At 42.9% G+C, this 26,563-nt stretch overlaps 1 protein-coding gene across 2 annotated transcripts in view; it reads left to right on the top strand.

The window, feature by feature from the left end:
• Positions 1-26,563, top strand: part of TMEM182 (transmembrane protein 182) — a 60,682-nt gene that overhangs the window by 20,140 nt on the left and 13,979 nt on the right. For both annotated transcript variants that reach the window (XM_070798388.1, XM_019969842.2), the window contains exon 4: positions 20,867-21,004. In XM_070798388.1, coding sequence (XP_070654489.1) covers positions 20,867-21,004 — 138 coding nt within the window. The remainder of the gene's footprint in view (positions 1-20,866; positions 21,005-26,563) is intronic.

Here is a 26,563-nt window from a genome sequence, read left to right on the forward strand (position 1 = left end):
GCTGTTGTTTGAAAGGCTGTTAAGTTTGAAATCTGTGGGGCAAGGCTGCAGCTGGAGATTCAAATAACAGCTGATGTTGAGGTCTTGACTCTGAGTGCTGGAGACTTGGGTAGAATTTCTATGGTGCAGTCCAGAGGAGGGTGCTTTCTTCTTCAGGAAACCCTTTTTTTGTTCTTTAAGTCCTTCTGCTGATTGCATGAGGCCCACCCCCTCATACCGTGGGATCATCTACCTTACTGATAGTCTGCTGATTGTAAACACTGACACATCAAAATGCCTTTATAGCTGTTTTTAGGCTACTGTTTGATCAAGCAGCTGGGCACCATCGTCTAACTAAGCTGACACATAAAATTAACAATCACAGAACTCAATAAACTTTTACATCCGTCATCCATTTTTTCATCTTTATGTAAAATATGAATTTCCATACATTTTAATTTTGTTTTGAGTTTGTCAGAGGGTATAGCATCTGCTTATATCACACTATTAACATGATGTGTTATGGAGCAGGTGTGGATCGGGTAGGAAAAGGGTTCACCTTTTCACACCTGCTGCTGTGCTTGTCCAGCAGACTTGCCTGTGCTTAGAGGGACTGTGGCTGCTGGTCTTGATAATGAGTGTGGTGCAGATGCTCTTTCCCGTAAAAATCTGCTTGGCTGCAACCCAAAATAGATAAGTACGGTTCCCCCATCTTTTCATAATTGTTTTAAAAAACAGTCATCTCAGTCACACTTGCCAAACCTTCTCTTATATCATTTACGATGTGGACCTTCTCACTGACGACAGAGGGCGTGGCGTGGGAAAAAGGCAGATACACTGCTTTATGTTATAAAAAGTTACATTACAGAGAGTTACGGAAACGCTATCCCTTGCTTGTCATTCTTTCTAGGACATTAGCTATTTGCATAAATATTTGCATATTGCTGTTGCTGATACTCGTGTGTTGGGGTCCTGTGATAAGATAGGTGCGGTAGGCTCCATATACTTAAAAGTGAATCTGCATATTTGAAAAATTTGCACCTCGAAGAGGTAGTGCGTGTGTGCTAAGTCGCTTCAGTTGTGTCGGACTCTATGCGAGCCCATGGACGGTAGCCCGCCAGGCTCCTCTGTCCATGGGATTTCCCAGGCAAGAATACTGTAGTGGGTTGCCATTTCCTCCTCCAGGGGATCTTCCCAACCCAGGGATCGAACCCAGGTCTCTTATTCTTCTGCATTGACAAGTGGATCCTTTACCATTAGCACCACCTGGGAAGCCCTAAGGAGATGGTGGAGAACTTGCAAAACAAGGTAACGCTATCCATGCATAATAATGATGGGGAAGGGTAGTGAGTGCATGTCAGCGAGATTGCACTGCAATTATGTTTAGAATTATGCTGCGTTACATATAATTACTATGTCACTTTTTGGATCAAGTGACAAAACTGTGTTTCATTTTTTTAAGTTGTCACACTCCTCTTTGGCATACATATTGCAACTCCTTACTTCACTTTAAGCAAAAACACTAAGGAAAAATGACTGAGGTGAGAAGAGGTATGTCCTACAACAGAAATAGTATATGCAAGTTCCATTTATCTTCCTACTGCTGGTACAGTGATACCTGACATTATATCTGGGTGATTATTTTATTGTTTCTTTTATCCAAGAGAAAGATACAGACTTCATCAAAAAGATTCAATCTGGTTGAAAGTGTGTGTTTCCTAGTTGATAAAGCCACGAGATTTCACTAGACTCCAGAACTACTTGTCAACTTCATAGCTTCATAATCATCAGGCATTATACATTTGGTGGGATTTCCTGATGGTCAGATGGTAAAGAATCCACCTGCCAATGCAGGAGTCACAGGTTTGATACCTGGGTTGAGAAGATCCCCTGGAGAAGGAAATGGCACTCCTGTATTCTTCCCTGGGAAACCCCATGGACAGAGGAGCCTGGTGGGCTACAGTCCATGGGATTGCCAAGAGTGGGACATGACTTAGAAACTAAACAACAACAGTACATTTGTCAGCTTATCCTGGGAAAATTCAAAGCATTGTTTGTGAAATCTGATGTATTGTGGCCAGGCAAATTATTGGCAAAATGGCCATTAGCTAGCTACAGTTAGCTAATACTGAAATCAGTGAAAATGATACATTGGTGGGTAGTTTTTTGGAAAGACTCTTTTAGAATTACTGGACATTACTGATGAAATTATTTTATTTAACGATAAGGGGGCTGAGACTCAGAGAAACCATGTGATTTCTGTCTTCACACAGTTGATCACTGGCAGAACTAACCTAAGGTCCAAGCCTCTGGGTTTTGTTTATTGATGATCTTATCAACTACAGTGGATGAAAAGGCTGATTTTAGTTCTTACTATTAGATCTTTTAAAGTACAGTCTTTTAGTTGGATCTCAATAAAAGAACAAAGTAAACTTACCTTTCTGTTTGATCCTGACTTGTATGTACAGTCTGGTCTAATTCACTGTTTCCTTTATTTTTGTTTTAATCTCAAACGCATATTCTAAAATCCAGTTATGTTCAAATCTTGTTATTTGGATGGTTGCCCAAGCTTAGAGGGGTTGATCTAATTCTCAGGATTGTTTTCTGAAGTAGGACTGTGTACTTCGAAGTCCATTAAACAATTTCATTACCTCTCGATATCTGTCAGAATTCAGATTTTCTGGTTTGTTTCATGCTTAAATTTAGTCATAGTCTATTAATTTGCTAACATCGGGTGATGATGTACTGAACGTAGATTAATTTTCAAGGTAACCCAACCCTTGAGTGAGTCAGTTATTTCTCTATGGCGTCCCCTTGGCCTTTAACCACACCCACCAAGGTGCTCCTTGTACCTAACTACAACTGTTCATAAATACTCGGTTTCTTCATTGTTTATTGCAGTTCCCCCAAGGCACAGACTGTGACCTACTCATATTTGTATCACCAGCCCTTAGCATAGTGCCAGATACTTAGAAGATCCTTCAGCGTTTGTATGACATGACAATGCCAACTTGCAGTTTGTATTTTCAGCGATAAACTATTTTAACTTTATTACTTCCAAGTGGAAAAGGCTTCCTTATGAAGTAGAGTATATTGAACATAATTTCTGTTTTTTCCTGGTGAGTTGGAACAAACATGCGGCCACAGGCCGGCCTCATGGCCTTCTTTGAGTTGCTCAGAAGTAGCACTTGTGATCTCACTGCTGGCCCAAGGGTGTCCACCCTTCTCCCCAGGTGCCCTCGCTCCTCCCACGCCCTCCTCCCCGTTTCCTTGATGAAGCAGGATCACCCACCGAGCCAGTTCAGACTTCAGTTCCTACGAAGACTTCCTTGCTGCCCTTGCCCCCTCTAACACGGAGACTAGACCAGGTGCTCCTTTATAAAACCCATGCTTTCATTTGATAATTTTTAGCACAGATTTTAAATATTTACTGCGGAATTATTTTGTTCATATACCCCTTCCCGATTGAACTCTAGGCTCCACAACTGTAATGCGTTTTATGTCTGACTCACCGTTGTTTCCACTCTTGACTGAATATTTTTGTACAATTAGTATTTCTTGAGAGTCTGCACTAACTAGACTGGACTGTGGTGCTGACACTGAGGCCTTGAATAGCCACTGATGTGTGGCTATTCTACTTGCAATTCTAGTACGCTAGTATAGCGTATCTTATTTGCCATTTCTTTTGTTTGTATACGATGATTCTGGACATTGTCATAAATTTACAAGATAGTTTTAAATACTTCTGCTCTGTGTTAGTTGTGTAGGGAAAAATAAAGCATGCTCTGCAAAGTTTAATAGAAAATACAATTCAGTCTTTCTTTTTTTTTCTTTTCTGGTCACAAATGTCAAGTACCTAGTTATTTGGAAATACCTTCTGTGCTCAGTTGCTCAGTTGTGTCTGACTCTCTGCGACCCCATGGACTGTAGCCTGCCAGGCTCCTCTGTCCATGGGATTCTCCAGGCAAGCATACTGGAGTGGGTTGCCATGCCCTCCTCCAGGGGATCTTCCCACCCCAGGGATCAAACCCAGGGATAGAATCCACATCTCCCGCATTGGCAGGTGCGTTCTTCACCACTGCACCATGTGGGAAGCCCCTATAAACAAGACTGTTTGGTCATTTACATCAGTGTACCTTGGCTTCCCTTCCCAGAGGACAGTCTGCATGCAACCTGGACAGAGGGTGTTGGTAATATCTGTGATGCTGTCAGCTACACACGCAAGTAGAAACCCCCTCTAATGAAAGGACACCTCCTGGCACCGTCGACCAGGGTTTCTCAGCCTTGGCATGTGGACACTGGGGCCAGATGACTGTGCTGGAAGGACAGTCCTGTGTGTTGTAGGACATTTAGCAGCATCTCTGGTCTGTACCCACTAGATGTCAGAGGTACCTCTTGGTGTGACCATCAAAAACATCTCCAACCATTGCCAAATGTCCTGGGGTATCTAGATGGGCACAGAACCCCCTCAGTGAGAACTTCTGGGACACTCTAGACATTCATCCCCAAGACTTCTGACCCAGGGCCCAAGCTCCTCTTGAGAATTATACCTGTATTATCCAAACTCTGTCCAATTCCAAGTCTGGACCCCAAATAATGCTTAGTTTCCTCTGTCTTCTTTTACATTGGATATTTAAACCAGAAAGGAGCAAGAAGACCATCTTGGCCTCGATTTTATCTTTAACTAGCATCGCTTCTGCCTCAGGCTTCAGGCTTCAGGCTTTTTTGAGAAAACAGTATAAAGTAGATTTGATGAAAAAAAAAAAAATTGTTGAGTGTTTGCTGTATGTTGGGCACTGTTCTGGGTGCTCTAGAGCCAGCCCTAAATTCTTGCCCTCATGGGGCTTTCATTGCAGTGGGAGGCAAAAAATAAACCAGTCACATACTTGGAGAGAAATAAAAGGAGAAAGAGTGTGTGTGGAGGGGACCTCAGCATTAACTGCGGTGAGAGGGAGTCTGCACAGAAAAGGTGATGTCTGTTTTGAGTTGACAGCTCTGAGTTGAATGGGGCTGCCACCAGCTAAACTGTCACAGTTTCCTGACCCCTCTTTTGGGAACTAGGTAAATGCTGTTCAGAGTGCTCAGCACAGGGACTGGCTCTTGGTACAGGTTCTGTGGGCGTTACAAGCTGGGCTTTCCGTCAGCATGTCTGCGTTCACTGTCTGGAGATGTGACTTCCTATCTCTGGTCTCCCCCAGATTCACCTCACTTGTCTGTGAAAGGAAGATAAGCTTAATATCAACCTCATACAGTGGTTAAAATAGAAAGAGAGAATAGTACAAATGCTTAGCATAGTGGTTGCCATGTCTTTGGTATTCAATAAATGTCAGTCATTCTTGATATGCTATACTAACTTACAACACCCTAAAGAAGTCATCCCCAAGGCATGTCACTTCATCCTAGCTTCTCCCTAGTGGAATGCTCTCTGCTCTCTGAGTGCATGCGTGTATGTGTATGACCACATCAAGCATTTGGTACAGTTTCTGGTCACGAATAAGGACTTCATAAATAAAGCTCATTATTAATGTCATGATCCCCATCATCCTAGTACATGAGAGTTAATATTACCACATGTACTGGCCAAGATTGGCTACTATTTATGTGACAATGTTGATGAAAATGGACTCAACAAACACTGTGTGTATTCAGTGTTCTAAGTTCTGGGAAACAACAGTGAACAAAAGAGTTGGAAATCCCTGCTCATGGGGTTGCCATTCTAGTGAGGGGAGGCAGAAAAAGTGACATAAAGGGAACCAATTTTATAGTACATTGGAAGAGGACAGGTGTCCAGAGAAACGTAAGATAGGGAAAGGACCTGGAGACTAAGGGGCCTGGGGGTGCGGAGGTGGAGGAGATATGAGCTCTGTTATGTGAGGTGTATATCAAAGTCTTTGGACCATTTTTTTTTAGGTGTTTGTTTTCTTATTGTTGAGTTTTAACAGTCCATTATGTACTTTAGATCAGTGTTTTTATCTGTTGTCTTGTGCAAATATTTTATTCCAAGCTGTAGTTTGTCTTTTCATTCTTTTGGCATTGTCTTTTACAGATCAGATGCTTTTAATTTTAATGCAATCCAACTTATCAATTATTTCTTTCATAGATTGTTTCTTTGGTGTTGTATCTAAAAAGTCACCACTATACCCAAGGACATCTAAAAAGTCATCACCATACCCAAGGTTTTCCCTGTAATAGCTTTAAAAGATTTTATAGTTTTATACTTTACTTTTAGGTCTGTGAGTCTGTGATCCATTTTTAGTTAATTTTTGTGAAGAGTGTAAAGTCTGATTCTAGATTCCTTGTTTCTTGCATGTAGATGTCCACTTGTTTGAGCAGCATTTCTCTGCTCCATTTTATTATCTTTGCTCCTTTGTCAGATGTCAGTTGATTATACTTCTGGGGGTCTATTCCTAGGTTCTCTGTTCTGTGTCATTGATCTGGGTATGTCTATTTCTTTGCCAGTACCACACTATCTTAATTACTCTAGCTTCATGGTAAATCTTGAAGCCGGGTAGTGTCAGTCCTCCCACGGTGATTTTCTTCTTCAGTGTTTTATTATTCTAGGTCTTTTGCTTCTCTGTATAAATTTTAGAATCAATTGTCTGTATCTACAAAATAACCTGCTGGAACTTTGATTGGAGTTGTACTGAATGTCTGCTGCTGCTGGTAAGTCGCTTCAGTCATGTCCGACTCTCTGCGACCCCATAGACGGCAGCCCACCAGGCTCCCCCGTCCCTGGGATTCTCCAGGCAAGAACACTGGAGTGGGTTGCTGTTTCCTTCTCCAATGCATGAAATGAAAAGTGAAAGTGAAATCCCTCAGTCGTGTCCGACTCTTAGCGATGTCATGGACTGCAGCCTACCAGGCCCCTCCATCCATGGGATTTTCCAGGCAAGAGTACTGGAGTGGGGTGCCTGAATGTCTAGATCGAGTTAAAAAGAACTGACAGCCTGATAATGTTATCTTACTCCTCTAGACATGGAACATCTCTCCATTTATTTAATTACTTTCTTTTGTTCTTCAGATTTATAGTTTTGTTCATATAAATCTGATATATATTTTGTTAGATTTAAACCTAAATATTTATTTTGGAGGGCTCTAATTTAAATTATAAGTTTTTAATTTCAAGTTCCACTTGTGTATTGCTGGAATGAGAAAAATTTTTTTTTGTATATTAACCTTGTATCCTGCAACCTTGTTATAATCACTCCAGCAATTTTTGTTTTTTATGGATTCTTTCAGATTTTCTTCATAGACAATCATATCATCTACAAAGACAGCTTTATTTCTTCCTTCTCCATATGTTTACCTTTTGTTTCCTTTTCTTATCTAATAGCATAATTAGGATTTCCAGGGCAGTTGAAATGAGTGGTGAGAGGAGACATCCTTGTCTTATTTCCAGAGTTAGTGGAAAACTTTCCAGTTTCTCACCATTAAGAATGATACTAGCTGTCTGTGTGTGCTTATAGGGTTTCCTAAATATACATTATCAACTTGAGGAATTTCCCCCTCATTCCTAGTTTACTGAGAGTCTTTATCATGAACTGGTGTTGGATTTTGTCAAATATTTTTTCTACATTTACAGATACAATCATGTGATTCTTCTTTTTTAGCCTTGTTGATGTGGTGATGTGATGGGTTATATTAACTAATTTCTATATGTTGAAGGTGCCTTGAATACCTGGGATAAAGTCTACCTGCTCATCATGTATAATTACGCATTGTTGGATTCAGTTAGCTAATATTTTGTTGATGATTTCTGCAACTATGTTCATGAGAGATACTGAGTGTAGTTTTCTTTCCCTATAAATGTCTGGTTTTGGTATTAGGATAACACTGGCCTCATAGAATGAGTTAGAAAGTATGACATCTGCTTCTTTCCCTCTGGGATATTGTAGAGAGAGAACTGGTATAATTTCTCCTTTAAATATTTGGTAGAATTTAACAGTAAATCCATATGGATTGAATCCATGGATGTGGACCTGATGGATTAGGAGGGACAACTGCATATTTATTGAAAAATTCCACATATCAGTGGACCCATGCAGTTCCAACCCATGTTGTTCCAGGGTTTCAACTGTGTATCCAGTTGATTGATGACCTTGTTGAGCCTGGCTGTGTCCTTTCTGATTTTCTGCCAGATGGATCTGTCCATTCTGATAGAGAGGTGTTTAAGTCTCCCAATTTAACAGTGTATCTTTCTTATCCTCTTCTCTTTTAAGTTCTATCAGTTTTTGCCCCGCATAGTCTAATACTCTGTTGCTATGTACATACACATTAAGGCAAAGTCCACACTTACAGTGTATGGGGCTTCCTTGGTGGCTCAGATGGTAAAGAATCTGCCTGCAACTTAGGAGACCCGGGTTTGATCCCTGGATCGGGAAGTTCCACCAGAGAAGGGAATGGCAACCCACTCCAGTATCCTTGCCTGGGGAATTCTATGAACAGAGGAGCCTGGCAGGCTAGTCCATGGGGCTGCAAGAGTTAGAATGACTGAGCGACTAACATTTCTACTGTTTTTCATACTATTTTTACTTAACGTTCTTACTGATCTTAAGCCTGTCATTTTAATTTTCATTTTCTGTTTGTTCTCTCTGTTTTTCATTTCTCTTTTCTTTACCTTGCCTTTCTAAGGGTTACTTGGATTTTTAAAAATTTCATTCCGTTAGAATTATCTGGAGTTTTTTTTAGAGTATATCTCTTCTCTGCGCCATTTGACTGTCTAGATCATCCACTGCATTTTTATTTGGGGCTACTATATTTTTCATTTCTAAATTTTCCTTTTGGTTCTTTTTTATATCTTTCATTTATTTGCCAGTAACTTTTGTTTTCTCTTCAATTTGGGTCAAGCATGTACATGTTTACTCTTTGAGGCATTTTTATCATAAGTCGCTCAAAGTCCTTCTTAGATAATTCTAACATCTCTGTCTTCATTGCCATCTACTGAGTGATCTTTTCCATTGAAGTTGAGATTTTTCTGGTTCTTGGTAGGACCTCATTTAAAAGTGAAGCCAGATCTTTGACTTAGCCATTGAAAACCTAATAAAGTTAGAAGACTGAAAAAACACAGAGGGTGATTGCAGAGAAGAAAGCATTTAAATGAGAGATTAACATCAAAGATACTTTTAAAAAGTCCCATGTATTTGGAAATTAAATGTCTGTTTCACCTGGTCTTAAGTCTCTGGATATATTCCAGTGTCTCCTAGTTTAAAGTCTATGGAAACTTGAATAGAATTTGTATCCTACTGTTGTATGAAAATTGTATAAATCTTAATTATGTCAAATTGGTTCATAATGCTCTTCAGGTATACTATATTCTTCTACTTCTCTGTACATTCATTCAGTTAACTTCTGAGAGTTTGATATTGAAACTCCAACTAAGAAATCTTAATTTATCTACTTAAAACAATTGTAATATATAGTGAAACTCTATGTAACTTTGTTCTGTATTTTCCAAATCTCCTATAAATGTGTCATCGTATTTTCACAATTTAAAAAATAAAAAAGAATTATGAAAAAAAAAATGAAGCCAGGGATTTGGACATATTATGTTAGTAAATGCGAGATCGTCTGTTTGTTTTTTTTTTTTTTGGCTTTTTTGACACTGCTCCTGCAGGGGAGGGGTGGGCACTGCCTCAATAAAATCGGGTGGGATGGAATTTCAGGTTCCCCATTTAGACTGTGTTGACATAAGGAGGAGCCCTCCTTGGTACTTCTGGGGCATAGTGAAAGTTCTGGCTTCCCACTATGCTTCTGTTGATGCCATCCTGACCAGGAGGGGCAGGACTGAATCATTACAACTTTAACCATGATTTCCACTTACATGATAGGTTTGCAAAGGAGGCCTCATTACTGTGGTTGGTGGGAAAAGTCCTAAATCTCCACTGGCCTCCTCTCGTATCGCCCCAGGGGGAGGGATATCTAATTTCCACGTTGCAGGGGTCCCGACGTGGTCTCCACTTTCACTGTGAATGGTGGCCCCATTTACTCCACGGAAATCAAAGTCTTGACCCCACATTCAGCTTTGTCTTCTACATCCTTGCATGTGAGTGGAGGGGAGAGGGTACCTTACTACAGCTTCTCAGGAGTCAAAAACTAGGTTCCCCTCTGGGTCTTTGCTGATCAGAGTGGGGTTGGGGCCAACATTTTATTCTGTGTTTTTTTTTAAAGAAATTATTTTATTTTTGACTGCACTGGCCCTTCATTGCTGCGCTTGGGCTTTCTCTAGTTGCCTCAAGCGGACTGCTATTTTCTAGTTGTGGTGTGCAGGCTTCTCACTGTGGTGGCTTCTCTTGTTGCAGAGCACGGGCTTTAGGGTGCGTGGGCTTTAATAGTTGCAGCACATGGGGTCAGTACTTGTGGCTTGTGGGTTCTGGGGTGCAGACTCAGTAGTTGTGGTAAACGGGTGCCATGTGGAATCTTCCTGGACCAGGGATTGCACCCATGTCCCCTGCATTGGCAGGAGGATTCTTAACCACTGAACCATCAGAGAAGTCCTCTGTGGTGTTTGACTTGTGTCAAGTGGTTATTTTCCGAAAGTTTCTTGCTTTGATAGGCAGTCCCTTACCTGGTTCTTTGGTGGTGGTGGTGGTTTAGTTGCTTAGTCGTGTCCCACTCTTTTGTGACCCCATGGACTGTAGCCCACCAGGCTCCTCTGTCCATGGGATTTCCCAGGCAAGAATACTGGAGTGGATTGCCATTTCCTTCTTCAGGGGATCTTCCCAACCCAGGGATCAAAGCAAACTATTTTTGTTGGAAAGTTTTTTGACTGTGATTGTTGGCATTTCTGGGTTGCTTGCTTTTCCACATGCGGTGAATGTTACTGCCTGGTGGTGATAAAAGCCTCGCCTCCCTTCCTTCTTTGCCACAACCCTAGCAGAGGGCTGGTCTGCTGCTGTGGCCCTTGCTGTTTCCCAGTTGCTGGCTCCCTGTGCTCTAAGTATTGGATGAATGAGCGAAAAGAAAACCTGAACTCACCATCACATCATTCCTTGGACTCCAGGTTTCCCTGTCGGCCTTCTTCTTCTCTCCCGTCTTTCTGCCTCTTCTGTTTGTTTCATAGATGATCACCAGGGATTTTCGTGGTGACTAAAAGAAGCAATAGGGGAAGGTACGTGTGCTTCATCTTCCTGGAAGCAGAAGTTCACTTTATCTAGTTACATTCCAAAGGCACAGCTGACCGGATTCACTTCACTGATGGCCTGGTGTGAGGTGTGAGGGAAAGAGCAGAGTGAATGAGGACACTTTCTTAGCAACTGGAGGGATGAAGCTGTTATTTTTAGTGATGGGGAAGGGTGAGATAGATTGCTAAGAGGAAGCTTGGGTAGTGTTTGGACATGTTGAATTCAGGACACCTAGTGGAGATATTATGTAGGCTTTGGGGTTCCAGAGTTTGGAGTTAAAAGTGGCCCTTTGGGCAGAAAGTGTGCATTTGGGAGACATTGCTTGGGGGTGTATTTAAACCATGAAGAAAAATAAGACCATTTGGAGAGTGAGAGTGATACGCTTGGCCAAGTGCTGCCTGAAAGTAGAGTGAGGTGTGGATGGAGGTCTGACCCTTGAATTGAGCAGGCTGTCCACAACAACTTGACCTCGTGTTTTGCAATCTAGATTTATTTCTTCTCAGGCTCACAACCCTTATATCCCCTTTAACACATACATCACGTTTTGTGTAATCTCTCTTTTCTTTCTTTTACCTTTAAATGAAAGCATATGAATGATACATGTAAGTCTTGCTTGATAAATTTCAGTGCTGACATGAGGGATTAATTAGATTCAGTGAGTTTATCAATTATTGCAGCTGTTAATTGCTCAAAGACACCATCATCATTGCTTCAAAGTTGTTCACTGATATCCATATGTTTTGTTTCTGCGTATTAATACCTACTAATCTACTGACAAATATATAAGAAGAAAAATATAAAAATCTTTACTATCACAACAAAATGACTTGTTCCATTTCCTGTGACAAGCTCCTATTACGTGCAGTCATTGAACAAACCCACCTACTTTATTTTACAAATACTGCCTCCCTGGATCCTGAGACCATAAGTAAGTAGAATTCATTGCTGCCTTTTCAAAGCCAAGGAAACCGAGAGCATTTGGGTTTCTCAACTCAGAGTTCAGCTCTGCAGTGAGCTGCCTCCATTTCCATAGTCGCCTTCTTGATAACACTGTAAGGGAAATTATGCCTTATTTTTCTAACGAGCAATATATAGTTTAAAACAAAATCTATTTGTTATTTAGGAGAGAATTGGTGAGTTCTACTATATTTAGTTTTGGTATGGTGACTCAATGTGAGTTTTTTTCTTTTCTTTTTTACTGTTTATTGCTCTTTACAAACAAGTTTGGGGTTATAGAAATAAAACTCAAGTGATTTTTAAATGTAGTTATTTTAAAACATGACTGATTTTTATAAAGTGCTTTGTCTAGGACTCAGATTCATTGATCCAAGACTGCATGTGGCCATGACAGAGCATTGATCTAGTGTTGTTAAGGGAAGTGACACATCTTATGGAAAGCAAAGTGTTCACTTGTTCCCAAAGCAACAGCTGTTGCAACACAATATGAAGGGCATTTGCTCTCATCGCTTGCTGCGTTGAGGAGCTCCAGAGGGAAGTCTTCCAAAGATGTATCTTATCACTGAAAATAAATAAATAAGACCAGATCCCCCACTACACCATGTACAAAGTAGCTATGGGAATGCTGTGTTTGATCTTTTCAATGGTTTTCTGCCTAAAATGTGCAGTTTCAGAAGGCTGGTCTTCTCTAGTGAAGAGTTGGAAGTTCAGTCTATGCAGTTCATTATCAAAGGGAAATATTGACTATTCACTTGTTGAAACTCTAACCAGGGAAGTTGGAAGTGACTCCTGAGACTGCTGGTCTACCTTTTTTTATCATCAGGAAACAAACAGAAAACCAGGGAGGCTGGATAGTGATCACTTCTCAAAGCACGTAGCAAATAGATGATAAGTCGGAGAAGACTCAGGGGAGCCAATAGGCATTTCTGCCCCGTTCCTTCAGACTGAACCCTAGAAGAGGCCTAGTCACTGAGAGATGGGGAGAGGGGTTTAGATCCTTGGTGAATGCTGACTTTGAACAGTGAAGACCAGTGGAGAAATTGTGACTCTCAGTCTGTTGGTGAATAAGCAAAGTGTGAGAGTTTGTTTTGGAGTGAATGAGGCAGGCTTCCCCTGCCAGGGACACAAGCCATCTTGTCTGTCCCCAGGAGATAGTCATTTCACACCTGCGAGCTAGCACTCCTCCCTTGCGGGTTCACATCCCAAACCGTGCAGGTCTGGGTTCCAAGTTGGCCAGCTACTCTTCCAAGGTGTTCGCTGATGGGGACCGGCCCCTGCTTGCTTTCAGGGCCCTCCCACCGCAGTAGCCAACGGGCGCTCTCAACTCTATTCCTTTATTTTCTTCCTAGAAACTTTTAAACTCCCTTTTGTTATTACAGGTGCTTGATAAGGGCTCTCGCCATTACATTTTACTCATAAGACAGGCTAGTTTCCATGAAGTATTGTTAGACCTTTTGGGGTGCCTTAATCTCTAAGTATTTTACTCTTTTAAAAAAATCAAGAAAATGTAAATTATAAAATAAAGAGAAGGGAGTTTGTGTTTTACCGCCTTTGTTTCTCTTTCTCTCTGAACAACGCCCCCCCCCCGCCCCCCCGCAAAACCAGACCGCAAACTTTTTGCCAATGGTGTGATTATTGATAGATTAAAACTACAGAGGATGAGATGGCTGGATGGCATCACTGACTCGATGGACGTGAGTCTCAGTGAACTCCGGGAGTTGGTGATGGACAGGGAGGCCTGGTGTGCTGTGATTCATGGGGTCGCAAAGAGTTGGACACGACTGAGCGACTGATCTGATGGATAAAACACCTGTTTTAATTTAAGTTTGTCAATGATCTTTTGTATTGTTTGTAGGGAAAGTTTCATGTAACATGGGCCGAAGTGTTCTCCTGGTGAACAGCCGTGTTCTACAAGGACACTTGTGACCTCCCTCCTGCCGTCTCTCTCTCTCACCACTTCCCCAGCACTTTCCCTCTAAGCTCCCTGCACACAGCACTTTCTTCCTTGATTTTTGTTCATGCTTTCTGCTCTCTGCCTCCATGTCTTGTATTCCTGCTCTCCCGTTTAAGAGGCACTTCCTCCAAGGAACCTTCTGTCATATGCCGAGACTGGGTCGCGTGCCCTTGTTTATTCCTGGGCGGTATACCACGGGATCCTGCCTTGCACTTGGCACAGCTGCAGTCATCTGACTGTGGCTTTCACTCCCAGGAGACTGCTTGGTGGCACATGTTGGACATTTTTCATGGCACACCACCAGTATGTACTTACCTAGCACAGTGCCCGGTACACAGTAGATTTCTTAGTCCGGGTTTGAGCGTGGGTGACAGAAAAAGTGGAATTTAATTCAATTGTTAATCGCTTCTTTTGTTGGTATTTTATGATAAAAATAGAGGAGAAATATCAAATCATTTTAGTGCTGTGCAATTCCTAAACTAACTTTTCTTAGAAAGAAGTAGAGAAACTACTTTTGAGTCAACTCCCTTAGAGAAAGATTCCTGGATGTACAGTTGTGACAAAAGCCCATAAAATTCCTCAGAGAAATGTGTGTCTAGGGTATTACAGATTTTTGGAGGCAAATCATCTGAAAGATATGGGCTCAGGGGTCCTAAGAAACTTACAACAGAATATTCACCATCAAGTAAGCAAGGATTTGCTATACTTATTTTCAATTGTCTGCCCAAAGCTTTGGGTAAACAGGTTCATATTTAATGTTTTAAAAGTATGTGAATAAAGGGATCCTAAGATTGTTCCTTTTCTGGCTCAATATGAAGGACAGCAGGTCTTCTCAGGAGTAGACCTGACTTTTTAAGAGGGAATCCATTAATGAGGAAATCTGTCTCTCTGCTGGCATTGTTAGAGTTCGGCAGGGTCACCTACAGAAGTTCCCGGTGTTCTTGATCATTTCTGTGCCCTGGGTGTTGAGGAGTGTAGGAAGGACAGTGACACAGTCCTTGGTGCTCCTAGCATCTAGGTGTTCACATCTCCCCACTTGATTGCTCAGCTCTTCTCTTCTTGTGCCCGCTTCTCCCTAGTAGTGATTCCAGTGATAATGGCCCCCTCCAGTCATCGTGATCAGAGGCCAAGACCATCGAGTGGTTGCCATTGTGAATGAGTGTGCTTCATTCTTTCCCACGGTCATTAAATATCTCACCAACCTTGACTGTATATATTGAGATTTCAGTGGGGCCTGAGTGATAAGTTAGCAATCATCCGCTTATTCGCATTTTGTTGAGCGTCCATTGCGTGTCAGGTATAAAGCTTTCCCTAGAGTAGGAAAGATGGGCCAGACTGAGTCTTTGCCCTGCAGGAGGGCCCCGGCCAGCAGTGGATGTGGGACTGTAAAGAAGGACAGTGCAGAGTGCTGTCCAGTGATGGGCAGGCTTCGGGAACTCTGACAGAGTGTCAGGCCAGGCTCCTCTCCACGCTGACGTGCATTAGCTTTTTCAGTCTTCTTAAGGGCGTGGTGGGATGGCTGTCAGTGTTATCACATTATAGAGACAGAAAAGACAGATTGACAGAGGAAAGCTTGACGATTACATGTGGGCACGGAGGCCTGCGTAGAAAGGCGAGACCTGAAGAAGCTGGTAGGCCTGGAAACTTACATATCTTTTTAGCAGAGTGATGAACGTGGAGATGTGACAAGACAAAGGAAAAAGAAATTTGAGCCTGGGTTGTAAATTGTGGGAAAGTGACCAGGAGAAATATATGAGAGAAACTAACGGAAGAGATGGGTTGTTTTGGTAGGTTTGTCTGAAGACCCATCGTTATGCTGACTTGCATATCTTTTTCGTGACCATAAAACACCTCCTCATTTCTCCGAAGTTTCTCCTTCCTCCCGTCAGAGAAGGAAAATTCCTGCAAGTGTGTGTTGATTCTGTGTGCATTGGCTCCCACTTGACCCCAGCTCACAGTAACCTTGGTACCAGCCTGGCATGTGTGGGGGTGGCTTGTTCTGATGTCCTTCACCTGGCTTTTGAGAACCTTGGCTTCCTCCCTACCACCACCTTGAGGATGCCAGAAGGGCAGCCCAGACAGTGACTAGCGACCGTGGGTGTGCCCCAGCTCTCCTGGTGAGAGAAGCCACGCTCCTCAGCGTTGGCGTCGGGGCCTTTCCCAAGGTCACAGCCGCTGCCAGCGGGGTGGCAGGGGCCCCGCCCTCCGAGGCACCTTCTGCCTCTCAGCTATTCCTTCGCAGCCAGGTTTACAAGAGGAAAGTAAATACACTGTCGGGCCTCTCAGTGTTCTCTTTGTCCTGAAAATCCACGGCCTGGGCAGAGCACGTGACTTGGCACGTCCTCCACTGTGGCGCTCAGACACAGCCGCACCGGGCAGCCTGTCTTTCCGCTCCTGTGCCCGAGTCTCTGTATTTTTAGACCCGCCCGACGTCGCCAAGGCAAGTGGTGTGTGGAGATGCAGGGCCGGCTTGCTGGCCTGAGCAGCAGAAGCGGCTTGCCCGAAGCTACCGCAGCATATGCCGCGGGCCCTCATTTGCCGACGAGGATGGGGAGGGGGTGGCAGTGCTTTTTTTTGGCTTGTTGAGAACGGCTTATAGCAACTTCACACTGTCTGTGCTCCAGGATGTGTCGAAACACAGGACTGGCTTTCTGAACTAGCTTCGTGAGGTGTCTGAGGCAAGACCGCAAGCTTTGGAAAATGAACACCACTAAAGTTTATGTTGAAACTGCAAAGACAATATTTACATTTTTATAGACACAACAGAATAATTAATCAAAACACTATAGATTTGGAATCCTGATCATTTGGGTTGACTTTCCCCTCTCTGCACTCTGTATGCAAGAGGGTTTGTTGTGTAAATTAAAATATTACAAAACCCAGTCGAGGTGTCTTGGTACCTTAACTGAACAGCCTGTGTGGGGTACAGACCACGGCCATAAAGACAGCCTTTGTCCTGCTGGACTCTCACCGCCCCAACAGCAGAATCACTAAAGCTCAGGGTACCTCTGCCGCCCTCCCCTGTCCCCACCCAGCCGCAGCCCCCACCTGGAGGCTGTAGTAACTGCTTCACTTGTTTGCCTTGGTCTGTCCTTTCTTCTGCCAGTTCATTTGCTGTCCATCTACAGGAATGATGTGTGTGTGTTAAGTTGCTCAGTCGTGTCCGACTCTTTGCGGCCCAATGGACAGTAGCCCGCCAGGCTCCTCTGTCCCTGGGATTCTCCAGGCAAGAATACTGGAGTGGGTTGCCATTTCCTTCTCCAGGGGATCTTCCCGACCCAGGGATTAAACCTGAGTCTCCTGCACTAGCAAGTGGATTCTTTACCATCTGAACCACCAGGGAAGCCCGTGAAAGTAATACTGTAAGTGTGAAAGTTTAATCGATTTAGGAAAATAAACTGAGTACTTCAGGAGAACCATTTCTGTAACGTCTGTTGTTAGTTATTTAACAACAACGTCTGTTGTTAATTATTCATCCTCCTCCTCATTACAACACCCAACCAAGGACCACTTTGTTAGGTTTGTTCACCAATTCATTTAGAATTAACAGAACTTCATTTCTTTGAATATAGTAGTTAGTTCTGGCCTCTCACAGATTGATTCAGATGAGGCTTTCCTTTAATTAATCCCAATTGTGATGATGTAGATTACATGTAAATCTATTCATATTGTATATCTTGCTTCATGTTCTAAGGAATTAATAGAAATTCAATATCATTTAAGTTGAGCTTTGAATTGTGTTTAATGGTAGAAATGGATTTTTAGAGATGTTTTCACTTGGCACAGTTCAGAGCTTTCAGAGACAGAACTTGCAGTTTTTATGGGCTCATATTAAGAACAAGGAAACAGATTAAGTATTCTCAGAGATACATTCAAGATCTAGGAGTCTTAAACCGGAAAAGGCAATGACACCCCACTCCAGTACTCTTGCCTGGAAAATCCCATGGACGGAGGAGCCTGGTGGGCTGCAATCCATGGGGTCGCGAAGAGTTGGACATGACTGAAGCGATTTAGCAGCAGCAGCAGGAGTCTTAAACAATATATAAATCACTAACCAAACAAGAACATTCTTTAAACTTTTTAGTGTCTATGTACTAGAACTGAAAGCTTACCCTATCCTAGATCCATGAGGTTAATAGATATCTTTTAAATACTAACTACATTGTTCATAAGAGCATTTTATGACAAAGCATGTAAAAATAATAGTAGGAACAAATATTTTTGATTCTTTACTGCATGTAACTACTTTTCATGTATGTTTTCAATCCTCCCTATAAACTTATTTGAAGGATAGTGCTTTCTGGTTTAGAAAACTGTGTTCTATCGGAGTCACACAGCTAGTAATCGCTCAAAACACATGCAGTGTAATTCACTTCATGTTGAAAATTCTCGGATTGCCTCAGTTTTACTTCAGACAGTGAAGGAACTACACAATTCCGAGATGATTCTTCATTACAACCAAACATTTCCATTCTGGAATCAAAGTGTGCCACATATGCAAACTAGGTAATATAATTAGCTAAGAAACAGGAAGTTCCAAGAAATTCTGAAATAGGCTGAGAGTTGCGCACTTCGGAACACTGAAGCGGGGGCAGAAATAAAGGCTGTGGTGATTGCCCTAAGGAAGTTCACTTGGAAGCTGTGTCTGTATGGTCACAACTCTCTGGGTAGCCACGACCCCAAGAAGTACCAGTCTGTTGCTCCTGCATTTTCCCAGGGACTGAGAATCCAAAGTCAGGCGGTTGTGCTAGAGCAAACCAGGGCAGGAGGTAGCAGGTCTCAGGGTCAGCAGTTCCTGGGGGCATTTACCCCCCATTTCCCTCTGGCTCTCTTTTGCTCTCACCCTCACCAGATGCTTTCTCTCTCGCAGTCCCTCTGATATCGTTAGGAGTCATTTTAGGGGCTCCAAAGAGCTCCGGTACCCAGAGCACTCAGTCTCAGTGCAGAAAAGAGTTCAGCAAGAGGCAAAGTGACAGATAAGAAGTGATTTCTTAGAATAGGTTAGTTGTGAGCTTTATAAGCAGACAAGTGAGAAATGCAGTACCCTGGAACTTACTGGGCTACAGTTTCATAATCAAAGGAGAAGCGGGGAGGGGGAGAAGAGCTTCTTTGTTTTTCTTGAATAGATGTCATGCTTCCATCAGCAGTTCCTCCTCAAGGTTGAGCAGGCGAGTATTCTTGTCTCTGCATGGTCAAGCTAGGTCCACAAATTATTGTTTTTGTGTGTGTACAGAACGTGTCCTATGGGTCACTAACTTCCTGAGCTCACTGGACAGGATGTGGGGTGACTAACACCTAAGTTTAAGTAACTGTAAGTGGTGAATACTCAAGTCATTCTGATTCCAAAAGCTGTGTTTCTCTACTGTACTATGCTTTATAATTTGCCATGCTCCACTTTTCCCGGACCACCGCTTATTGACATTTACACCCCGCTTGCCACCGAACCACCTCCTAATAGTGCAGTAAATGAGGTGCATGAAAGTGTAAGCTGTGAGGCTCCTCTGTTACCTAGTAACTCTGGTCGGACAGGGAAGGCAAAGGTTTGTCTCAGAGCCTTCCGTCTTACTTCCTACAGTCAAGTCGACCAGTACTTTCCTGCTCTGTGCCCCGAAGAGCTGGAATACAACCACAGAGTGCCTCCTTACACAGTCAACTCAGCAGCGTGCCCCACGAGACACATCGGCGTGTGAGGTGAAAGCCTGCCCTTGTGTTCTTGCCTTCAAAACCCAGTTACTCACACAAAATGTAAACTTCCTTTTCCTGTTTAACTGCAGTGGCTCCTCTCCTCAATATTCCATCTTCCCATCTTCTTTCCTCTTAAAGATTCCAGTTGATTTATATATATATATATATATATATATATATGTATTTTTTTTTTTGGCCAGGTGGGCTTGTTGAGAAAAATCATTCTTTACTTTCTTGGGAAGTTTCTGTATTTTCATAAAAAAAGTATAATTTCCCCAGTATGTGGTGCTACGCTTTCCCTCATTTACACATGTAGGAATTTGTTTTTGTGTTTTAGCCTTTGGGAAATGATGAATTTGTTTAGTGGATCAGTAATGATCCCACTCAAAAATGATCATTAGAATTCCTCTTTATTCGATTACTATATGTCACCAAATCTACTATTTATTTATCACCAGCTGCATCCATTAATTCAGACTTACTGACCCTTGACTAAGAGACCATTATAACTTTTCATTTTAAATCTTTCTAAGAACAAATATTAATAGAAAGTAGTGAGTCTTAAAAATATCTTATTTTAAATCTCAGTCTATACAAACCTTTTTATTTTTTGGCTTTACTTGTCATTTTTATTACCTTAAGACTATTTTCCAATAGAGTCACAATCTAAATAAGAGCCCACTATTTTGTTAGGAAACTGGGGGGACTGTTACCAGCTTCTCAGGGATCACTGCAGTACAAGCATCATCTTGGCAGGAAGTAAGAGGCAGTGTTTGTGGATGTGAATGCGTTTTCATGTCTTTGTCCATTTGGTGTAAACTCCTGTGTGTGACCCATCTGGGAATTTGCTCAAGAGGAGTCTTTCTAGAACTCTGAGTGTTCCCATTTCTAAATGGATAAGCTGGTCAGAAAAAGAGCTCCCAGAGTATATTAAGCTTGTGCGTGGTGTAAATACCAAGCTTGTGTTGATAGAAGTCCGGCATCATTGAATCCAAAGTCATCTGGTGAGGCTTCGTTTCAAAGATAACTCAGGACCACAGCCTGGGAGGCTGCCCAGCAGTGCTGGGGCTGAAATTAGAAACACAGAGAAGAGAGAAACTTACTGTGCGACCGTCTGCCATGTTCACGATCTAAGCGTGCCTGACTTCTCCTTTTCTCCTGGGACCTGCAGTTTACCGCGGCTTCTGGGCAGTCCTGATGCTTCTGGGGGTGGTCGCCGTGGTGACTGCAAGCTTTCTGATCATCTGCGCAGCACCCTTCACCAGCCACCTTCTCTACAAAGCCGGGGGAGGCGCCTACATTGCCGCAGGTACGTCCAGCGTGAAGGCTGTGATTTCTAGCCGTGGAATACGTCTTTGTATTCTCCAGTTCTGGTTTCACAGGTGAGACTTCTAGGAGTTAGTAATATGCTAATATGCACATACAGTATTTCCTGAGTGCGGCCTGGGCGGCACACACTTTTCCAGGGACTTTGTGTTTTCCATTTGCTCATTGTATCCAGGTTCTGTGAATGAAGACAATAGGCAGGGAAGCTCTGCTGTAAGAGCCTTTTAATCTCCCTTGTCCTGTTAAAGTTCCACCTGTAAAATGGGAGTCACAACACATCTGTCTATAACATCTGGATGTATGTGAAGCCTCTTGTGTGTTCCTAAGAAGATAGCCTGTTATGATATTACAAATCCTCATGATTTGTTTATCTCAGCTGAAAATCAATTTTTTCTACAACATCATCATTCCATTTTCATAACTGTGGTTCATATGTGTTATCTAAGCACCTTCTCTGTAAAACCTGCATTTAAAATAAAATAGTTATTTTAAACTAAAATAGTCAGCTTTCCAACTAGTCCTTCTAAGGGAAGTCGCTCAGTCGTGTCTGACTCTTTGCAACCCCATGGACTGTGGCCTACCAGGTTCCTCTGTCCATGGGATTTTCCAGGTAAGAGTACTGGAATGGGTTGCCATTTCCTTCTCCAGAGCATCTTCCTGACACAGGGATCGAACCCAGGTCTCCTGCATTGTAGGCAGACACTTTACCATCTGAGCCACCAGGAAAGTCCACCAGTCCTTCTAAGTCCCACTGAAATGATCATAGTACAAATAGAAAAATAACTCTATACCTCATAATTCTATTAGACCGAATCCCTTATTCAAATCCTAAAAGATGATGCTGTGAAAGTGCTGCACTCAATATGCCAGCAAATTTGGAAAACTCAGCAGTGGCTACAGGACTGGAAAAGGTCAGTTTTCATTCCAATCCCAAAGAAAGGCAATGCCAAAGAATGCTCAAACTACTGCACAATTGCACTCATCTCACATACTGGCAAAGTAATGCTCAAAATTCTCCAAGCCAGGCTTCAACAGTACGTGAACCATGAAATTCCAGATGTTCAAGCTGGATTTAGAAAAGGCAGAAGAATCAGGGGTCAAATTGCCAACATCCACTGAATCATAGAAAAAAAAGAGAATTCCAGGAAAAAATCTACTTCTGCTTTATTGATTACGCCAAAGCCTTTGACTGTGTGAATCACAACAAACTGTGGAAAATTCTTTAAGAGATGGGAATACCAGACCACCTGACCTGAGAAATCTATATGCAGAGTTCAGTTCAGTTTAGTCGCTCAGTTGTGTCTGACTCTTTGCGACGCCATGAACTACAGTACGCCAGGCTTCCCTGTCCATCACCAACCACGTCCATCAAGTCGGTGATGCCATCCAACCATCTCATCCTCTGTTGTCGCCTTCTCCTCCTGCCCCCAATCCCTCCCAGCATCAGAGTCTTTTCCAGTGAGTCAACTCTTTGCATGAGGTGGCCAAAGTATTGGAGTTTCCGCTTTAGCATCATTCCTTCCAAAGAACACCCCGGACTGATCTTCTTTAGAATGGACCGGTTGGATCTCCTTGCAGTCCAAGGGACTCTCAAGAGTCTTCTCCAACACCACAGTTCAAAAGCATTCATTCTTCGGCGCTCAGCTTTCTTCATAGTCCAACTCTCACATCCATACATGACTACTGGAAAAACCATAGCCTTGACTAGATGGACCTTTGTTGGCAAAGTAATGTATTTGCTTTGAATATGCTATCTAGGTTGGTCATAACTTTCCTTCCAAGGAGTATGCAGAGTACATCATGTGAAATGCAGGGGTGGATGAAGCACAAGCTGGAATCAAGATTGCTGGGAGAAATATCAATAACCTCAGATATGCAGATGACACTACCCTTATGGCAGAAAGTGAAGAGGAACTAAAGAGCCTCTTGATGAAAGTGAAAGAGGAAAGTGAAAAAGTTGGCTTAAAACTCAATGTTCAAAAAACTAAGATCATGGTATCTGGTCCCATCACTTCATAGGGATGCAAATAGATGGGGAAACAATGGAAACAGTGAGAGACCTTATTTTCTTGGCTCCAGAATCACTGCAGATGGTGACTGCAGCCATGAAATTAAAAGATGCTTGCTCCTTGGAAGAAAAGCTATGACCAACCTAGACAGCATATTAAAAAGCAGAGACATTTCTTTGCTGACAAAGGTCTGTCTAGTCAAAGCTACGGAGAAGGCAATGGCACCCACTCCAGTACTCTTGCCTGGAAAATCCCATGGATGGAGGAGCCTGGTAGGCTGCAGTCCATGTGGTCGCGAAGAGTTGGACACGACTAAGTGACTTCACTTTTACTTTTCACTTTCATGCACTGGAGAAGGAAATGGCAACCCGCTCCAGTGTTCTTGCCTGGAGAATCCCAGGGACAGGGGAGCCTGGTGGGCTGCCATCTATGGGGTTGCACAGAGTTGGACACGACTGACTTAGCTTAGCTTAGCTTAGTCAAAGCTATGGTTTTTCCAGTAGTCATGTATGGATGTGAAAGTTGGAATATAAAGAAAGTTGAGTGCTGAAGAATTGATGCTTTTGAACTGGAGAAGACTCTCGAGAGTCCCTTGGATTGCAAGAAGATCCAACCAGTTTAGGATCCAACCAGCATCCTAAAGGAAATCAGTCCTGAATATTCATTGGAAGGACAAATGCTGAAGCTGAAACTCCAATACTTTGGCCATCTGATGGGAAGAACTGACTCACTGGAAAAGACTCTGATGCTGGGAAAGATTGAAGGCAGGAAGAGAAGGGGACAACAGAGGATGAGGTGGTTGGATGGCATCACTGATTCAATAGACATGAGTTTTGAGTAGTGTCAGGGAGTTGGTGATGGACAGGGAAGCCTGGCATGCTGAAGTCCATGGTGTCGCAAAGAGTCGGACATGACTGAGTGTCTGAACTAAACTGGAATCCCTTATATGCCTTAAAACGGAGCATCTTCTTCATCAAATATATTTTCTCACCCAAATCACACTCTACTGTCATTTCATTCAAAGGTCTAGTTATGGTGTATATTTTCCCATGATCTTCCCAGAAATAATCTCCTTCTACTAAAATGTGTAAACCTTTCTTTCTTCTTCTTTGCTTTTCCATCTTTTTAAACCTTTCTTCATAAAGGGAATATGTCCTAGCATATTCCCTAGGGAATATGTCCAGTACTTACATTATGGGCAACATGATTGTTTTAAACTCAGAGATACTGTGATCCTGAGTTTTGTCTTATTAGAGAATTGTGTGTTTGTGTGTTTGATGGTCATTTTTTTTTTCATTTTATAATTTGTTTGAGAAAATTGTATATCTAAAGAATTAGTTTGGTTGAGGACTCTGAAGAAAGATGAAGCATCTGATTCATATTTGACCAGTAGGTTTTCTCTCTGGCTGCATTGGGTATGGGGCTGAGGTCCTCTTGGCTCAGGACTTTATGGGAAAGGGAGGAGTCAATGTGTTCCAGGAACCCGGTCCTGAAAGCCACTCAACCAGACAGTTACAAGAAAGCTTCAAATCTGACTTTTAATTTCCTTCACAGACCAATTATTTACTGTTCGTGCATGGCCATTTATTTCCTAAGAACATAAGGAGGTATTCCATCGGATGAGATTTTTTAAATTACAAATTTTTTTTTTCATCAGTTTGGACAGTAAAAGTAACGTTCTCAGGAATACCTGAAACTTACTGTCTAGTAGCAATTTCCACCATGAGACACATCTTTTAAAGCAATTATGGGGCTTTAATAAATCATCCATAAGCCTGAGTGTTATTGAGAGACAAACTTTAAAAATCTTTCAGTTGTCTACTATTTGCACCCCCAGATATTTTAATAGGCAATTAATACTGTCAGAGTTGGAAATGGAAATTCACAGACTATTCTATAGGGACATTAGGAAAATGTGCTCTGATCACTAGGTTTTGGGGGCAGCCAGGATTTTCCTGTACTGTATTTAACATGGAACCATGCATGTAATCATTTACTGAGTTAAACTAGATCGAATTTATCTAGCTTTCTGTGGTTAGAGATCACGTTTTCAAAACGAAGAGTTCTCATCCCAGGGGGCAAGTATTCCAAAACCTCTCCTTTTCAGGGCTTGCTGGTCACTCCAGACCTCCTTGTCTCCCCATGCCAACTCTCCATGCTGGGCCTGGCAGTCGGGAACAGGTGTGGCCCGGGCCCGCAGTTGCCGGAGCTACTTTATACTCACCACAAACAAGACACTCCCTCTTTATTTGGACAGACGGACTGGAGAGGGCGGAACCACATTCCGACTGGCCTTGCTGGTGTGTGCACGCAGGCGGACTCTGGTATCAGCACGCAGGCCGACGCTGGTATCAGCACGCAGGCCGCTTGGGCACATCCCACGCACGGCCGTGGCGTGCTGACGTCACAGCTGTCCGTGTGAGCAGGGGTGGGGTCCGCGGCCTTCCTCGCGCCCTGTCAGCGGCTCAGGCAGAGTCTGAAGGCCCTGTGTCATCACTTCCCGCTCTGGGCCAGATGCCTCCTCCGGCCGGGCCATGTGTTCCCCACGGAAGTTCAGTTCCGGACCAAGTGCGAGGTGATCGTCAGGACGTGACAGCCCCCGAGTCTGTTTAAGTGAGTCTCTGCCACACCACTCCAAGGCCTAAAGAGTTGCTGAGCTTTCTTCCAATGTGAACTCCGTGGGGCAGCTATGGAGGGCTGACTCACGGCTTCTCCACACCCTGTGATACCAGATATGATAGGAAAGATGTCAGAAGGTGTGGCATTAAAAAGCATTTGAATTATGTGGAGAAAATCATTGTGTGGCTGAGTGTTCCTAACGCCGGCCAAAGCGACATCAATGCAGGAATTGCTGTGCATGAGTAAGATCTCTGAGTGTACAGGAAATAATGAGGACAGGGTTTGGGATGTTCTGGGACACTGACATTGGGTGATAATCCATCACAGCTAAAAATAGTATTTTATCAGCTTATCAGGGTATAAAGAAGGCTGAGTGCCAAAGAATTGATTGTTTTTAATTGTGGAGAGTCCCTTGGACCTCAAGGAGATCAAACCAGTCAATCCTAAAGGAAATCAATCCTAAATATTCATTAGAAGGACTGATGCTGAAGCTGAAGTTCCAATACCTTGGCCACCTGATGCGAAGAGCCACCTATTTAGATAAGACCCCAATTCTGGGAAAGATTGAGGGAAGGAGGAGAAGAGGGCAGCAGAGGAAGAAATGGTTGGATGGCATCATCAACTCAATGGACATGAGTTTGAGCAAACTCCAGGAGATGGTGAAGGACAGGGAAGCCTGTTGTGTTGCAGTCCATGGGGTCACAAAGAGTCGGACACAACTCAGCGCCTGAACAACAGGGTAGAGAGATTTCTCTTCCATAACTGAAATCACCTTTTCCTGAATGACAACCTGGGATTATATTTTTTTCTGCTGGATGTAGAGCTCCACAGAGTCTCACCTGTGTCGAGAGAGCTGGGAAACTTCTGAATCTTGGCTAAATGCCTTGTTAGCATCTCATGTTGGTGAGACTGCA

Source organism: Bos indicus, chromosome 11, assembly GCF_029378745.1.
Source record: "Bos indicus isolate NIAB-ARS_2022 breed Sahiwal x Tharparkar chromosome 11, NIAB-ARS_B.indTharparkar_mat_pri_1.0, whole genome shotgun sequence".
NCBI classification, from domain to species: domain Eukaryota; kingdom Metazoa; phylum Chordata; class Mammalia; order Artiodactyla; family Bovidae; genus Bos; species Bos indicus.